This window comes from Octodon degus, unplaced genomic scaffold (assembly GCF_000260255.1).
Source record: "Octodon degus isolate 3935 unplaced genomic scaffold, OctDeg1.0 scaffold00392, whole genome shotgun sequence".
NCBI lineage: Eukaryota > Metazoa > Chordata > Mammalia > Rodentia > Octodontidae > Octodon > Octodon degus.
In genome coordinates this window covers 400,996-406,526 of record NW_004524968.1, presented here as the reverse complement: position 1 = coordinate 406,526, position 5,531 = coordinate 400,996, and the positions used below count along the sequence as shown (strand labels likewise).

Here is a 5,531-nt window from a genome sequence, read left to right as displayed (position 1 = left end):
AAAAAGGGAAAAAAAACAAGCAGAGAAAAAGAACAAAGGCAACTAAAGGTGCTGTCAGCCAGAACGGACTATGTTTAAATTTCTCAGAAAGATACACCCCAGGATTTAAGCCGCTGCTCCCAGGCTTCTGTGGCGGCATGTCTAGGTCTGGCTCTGTCTGGCACCCGCTCCTTCCTTTTGTAATAACACCTCCATTCTCCCCTTGGGACGCCTCTGGCCTCATAACTCTCTCATTATGCAGGACAAGACTGGCCTGTCCTTTTACCTGTGAGCAGATGTGGACACATGACCCAGACCTGACCAATCTGTGCATCGCACACCTGTGTCCACAGCAGCTGGCTCAGAGACACGCACGAAGCCCAGTTGAAGCACAACTCTCAATATTGTTGGGACAGCTACAAGACAGCCTGCCTGAGAGGGACAGTATCACTCTGTCCTCTATCATTGCTAATTTGGGGACAGCCTGCCTGAGAGTGACAATATCAAAGGTAGCAGAGCTGAACAAAAGAGAAGAGCCCCAGTGACAAAATTTTGATGAGCAGCAACTAGGCTGAGGTATTTACTCCAGCTTCCAACTGTGCAAACTAAAGAATTCGCTTTGTTCTTTCCCTAATGTCAACTTGCATTAGTGTGGGGTTTCATAACCAAGGTATCACTGTCACAAAAGCTGGAGCCTTCTTTGCTGGGAGACATCCTAGGCTCTGAAGGGTGCCTGCCACATGCCTGACTTTTCTCCAAGAGCTGTCAATGGCCATGACAAACCCTATGCCCCTAAGTGTAGCAACCAGTAACATCTCCAGATATTCCTGAGGGTGGGGGTGAGGTATGAGGACTAAAGCACTTCTGGATGGAAACTGCCAGGCTAGAATTTCTCTCCCTTGCAATCAAAAATTAATTTGATTAATGTGCTACCTGTTCCCCATATTCCACTTCTCATGCTATTCAATTCCTAGAAATTCCAATTTGAAGCGTAACTTCATTTATTCTAGGAAAGGCACCAATTTCAGGCCAAAAGATAAGGGGCTTGGTGAACACATGGGGTACGTAGGGTCCTTACATGATACTCCGTTGCATGATGGTGCTAGAACTCTCTCTTGTGAGTTTATTTTTATCTTGTCAGCTGTTCCTGAAACAGAAATCCAAAAAGTTGTTGGAAGACCCCATTGGTGCACAGACCAAAACACACACACACACACACACACACACACCCCTTCCTTCAAAGAAAAAAAAACCTGCAATTTTCTCTTCAAAACGTCTAGTTTTTTTTTTTTTAAAGGTCTAGTTTTTATGCATCAAATGGATTTGTTAGTAAGATTTATTACTAGTGAAGAATAAAATATCTGGGGGGCTGGTGAGATAGCTCAGTGTCTAAAGCAACTGCTTAGGCAACCTTAGGCAGGCGCAGGGGACTGAGGTTTGGTCCCTGGCACCATATGCCAAGCCAGCACCACCCTCAGGATGGGCTGAGCCAGCCAAAAAAGAATAAATATCCATATTACAAAATATGAGAGAAACTTCTATTACCATATGGAGACTGTCTTTTTCATTTGATACGAGTAATTCAGAGGACTTTGGCTTATTTTGAGTTTTATTCCCTCTTGGAGTTAAGTTTTGAGGTTTTGTTCCAGGTGACTACACAGTCTTGAAATGACCAGGAAACGTGGCAGTTTGTAAAATTACATCCACTTGTCTACAGAAATCAGCTGGTAGACAACTTCAAAGACCCATTAATTGAAACAAAGAACAGAACATCAGGGCAGCACATTACTATATATGAAGAAAATCACTGCATCTGCTTATATATACACAGAACACCAAGCTGGAGGAAAATGACACTGACACTGTCACCCTGAGAGGGAAGTCACTGGGGGAGACTTATCATCTATCCTTCCACACATAGAGCCACCTTAAGGCATCATACTACAAAGTAGGATTTTAAAAATTAAATATTTTTAAAATAAAGCTATTAATCAAATCAATAAATCACTTGTTACTAAAGAAGGTTACCTCGGCTCTACTGAACATTTCCCATCACTCCTCAAGAGTCTAAAAACAGAACTCGAGGTCTATGGAATCTGATAGGAAAGTAATTATAACTGTTTTTGTAACTTATAAGTGGAACTAAGTCTTTCCTTCCATGGGGAAGGAAAACATTGGTAATAGGCCAAAAAAGCCACAGCAGGACCTCTGGGCAGGCTGCTAAAGTCTTCTTTGACCTAGGGAGATGCCTTCCGTGCCTGAACAACTCTGTGTTGACAGCCATATTCACCTCTGCATCTGCATTTGTCCTCTACAGCTGTGGCCGGCAAAACACTGGAGCCAGAAACCCAGACCCAATCTTGCAGCCCAGAAATGCATTAGTTTCTAAACAAGGCCCATCAGGGCCATTTAAGGAACAGGCAGTGAGCCAAGTGTTTACCAGAACATTTCTCAAAAAGGGTACAGACTTAGCTGCCAAAAGGCAGAGGGACAGGGACAGAAAAGGTATATCTGCTCTCCTGTCTACCTTAATGAGCACTGCCATGGCTCAGCATCCTACAAACTCCATTATTCAACCTCCACACCTCTATTCAGACAGACAAGGAAATCAAGACAGAGAGAGGTTAAAGGGACCTCATCCAGGTCAAGTACTTTCCACCCTATACCTGCCTTCTTCACAGCTCACCTCCTGACCCCAAGGCTGAGCTGCAAGAAGGAAGAACTGGCCATTTCTCAGGAAGCTGATTTGCCAATCTATCCTCTAGCAAGCCCTTCAAAGGAAACGTGAGCATTCCACTGTCTACATGAAGAGACTGAGGGGAGAGGAGGAATAGCAGGGGCTCAAGCAGGACCCACAACCCAGGAATGGCCACTCAGGGCCCATGCTCCCTTCTCTTTGACCAACTGATTGGGTAAAAGTTGGCCTCTTAATATTGTTGGGCTGGTGAGTGGAATGCGCTGGCCAACCTACCCAGGGACTTCTGTCATCGCCATCAGAATGGCCACCCCAGCTTCAGGGAACTTAATCAGCAGAGACACTCACACATGGGTGAAGGAGGTAAAAACAAAGTTCATGGCTGCAGAAAAGACTGGTAAGTGACAGGTGCCTCTCCCTAAGGAACTGGCCTCTCCAATACTGCTGCAACCACATGTTAGAAGAGTACTCAGAGTTAAAACTGAACCACTGATGGCTAAAGGCATTGAAATTTGTTTGTGAAGTGATAAAAATCATCTGAAACTCAATGCAGTAATGACCATACCACTGAATCTAATATAGTAATCCAGTTTAAATGGACAAATTGCATGCTACATGAATAATAGCTAAATAAAGCTGTTACCAAATACATGAATCATTAAATAATGAAGGGACACATGTCAAATAAAGATGGAGCATTACTCAACATAAAGAGTACTACTGATAGCTGCAACCAGGGTCTCAGGGTATTACAATGAATGTAAAAAGCCCATCTCAAAGGTTACTGCTGCATAATTCTATTTACAGGACATTTTCTACATTAGAAAAATAGAGATAAGAAAACAAATTAGTAGTTTCCAGGGGCTGAGAAAGGGGTTACTCTAAAAGAGGAAGCACTACGAATTCGTTTGTAGACAAAGAACTGTTCTATTCCTATTGTGAAGGTGGTTACACAAATCTACAAGGATCAAACTGAACAGACATATAAACACACAAATACCTGAGCAAGCATAAATAATGCTGAAAACTGCACAAGGTTCCTAGTCCAGCTAAATATATACAGATGCCAAGTTCCTGGTTTTGATAATGGACTACGAATGTGTAAGATGCCATCAGCAGAGGAAGCTGAAAGCGCTAGTGTTACAACCTTGAGTCTACAATTATTCCACAAAAAAAGTAAACAAAAACAATGAAGGAGCTCTCCACATATATTAGCACCAGAAAGAAATCCTACATAAAGTAAAATCTTAAGCAACAGTAAAGCAGGCAGAACAGCGTATAACATGCTACTGATTTTGTAAGGTGGGGAAAATAGTATTGCCTATTATTTGCAAATAGAAACTCTAGCTTGTTTTGTTGTTGTTGTTGTTGTTGTTGATATTGGGGTTCAAACTCAGGACCTTGCACTTGCCAAGCAGGCATTTACACCACTGAGCTATCTCCCTGTCTCTGCAAACATAAACTCTAGGAGGATAATCCATGAACTCAGGTAGGAAGAGAGGTATGCACTAGACTTTTCACTAGGACAGAGATAGATCCTGATTTTATTTATCCATGTAAATGTGTGCTGTTCAATTTTTTTAAACTAGTACATCTAAGCTCTAAGTAACATTTCTGTAACCTCCCCACCACATACACACACTCCCAGTCTCTCCCCTCCAGTTGGCTGGCTGTGCCCCTTCAGTGTGAGGCTAGAGTACCACTGGCCCATCTGGATGCCTCACAGGCACTTGCTGCAAGGATGCCCACTTTTCTGATCTTCTGGGCGATTAACTGGTACTTCTCTCATCACACATCTTACGTCCACCCTGTGTTCTTGTGATCAGGTTCACAACTTATCTTTCTAATTGTGTGTGGTGCCCTGAGGAGATGGGGCTGTACCCCAATTCACCCCATTCTCTCCAAAAATTATTTCTCCAAACTCATACATTTCTTGAGTAAATTTGGTCTCAAGTCACAGAGCTCTTAGTGGTAGAGGGAATTCAATCCAGGTAATCTAGATTCACATTCCCAAGACTCTCACACTAAACAAGGAAATTTCTATCAGTCCTTTAGAAAGCAGTTTTCAAATAAGTCAAATACAGCAATAAAACATAAATACAAAGTGGTATAACTTTGTAGTTCCTGTCATTACTGTGTGTGACCTGAATTTTATTTATTTATTTATTTATTTATTTATTTATTTATTTGTAGGACTCGCTATTTTACTAACTGGGGTGTTTACTAGGTACTATTACTCTAAGCACCTTAAATCCTATCACAAATCACTATAGCTATTTTACAAGTAAGGAGATGCGGGAACAGATAGGTTGAGCAATTTATCCAAAGTCACACAGCCTTATGGATCACAGAGCCAGGCTTCAAAATCAACTGTTTAGCACCAGAATCCATGTCCTCAAACACTAAGGGAGGAGGGTAAAAGTTTGGGACGGAAGCAGTTTCCAGATTCTAGGGTTACTGAGATTAACATCAACCAGGGAGATGTTATATTACTCAACCTCCCAACAACTGGAGGAGGTATTCTAAATTTTTATCCTACTTTAACAACAAGGAACTGAGGTACAGAAAGGTAAAACTTGGTCTCAAGTCACAGAGCTCTTAGTGGTAGAGGGAATTCAATCCAGGTAATCTAGATTCACATTCCCAAGACTCTCACACTAAACAAGGAAATTTCTATCAGTCCTTTAGAAAGCAGTTTTCAAATAAGTCAAATACAGCAATAAAACATAAATACAAAGAACAAAACCTGATTACTAAGTTCTAGCCAGACAGTTTTGGCTGCTGAAGGCTGGGAGCACTGCCCTGCATTTACTCCAAGTGGTAGTTAGCCAACAACTGGAGGGGTGTGCAAGATGAA

General features: G+C 42.0%; 1 protein-coding gene across 1 annotated transcript in view; it reads right to left on the bottom strand.

Annotated features, from left to right (window-relative positions):
• Positions 1 to 1,108, bottom strand: part of Lig1 (DNA ligase 1) — a 34,409-nt gene extending 33,301 nt beyond the window's left edge. The window contains exon 1 of the mRNA XM_023708549.1: positions 1,058 to 1,108. Within this exon, the coding sequence (XP_023564317.1) occupies positions 1,058 to 1,074 (17 nt within the window). The 5' untranslated portion in view covers positions 1,075 to 1,108. The remainder of the gene's footprint in view (positions 1 to 1,057) is intronic.
• Between the last annotated feature and the right edge of the window lie 4,423 nt (positions 1,109 to 5,531).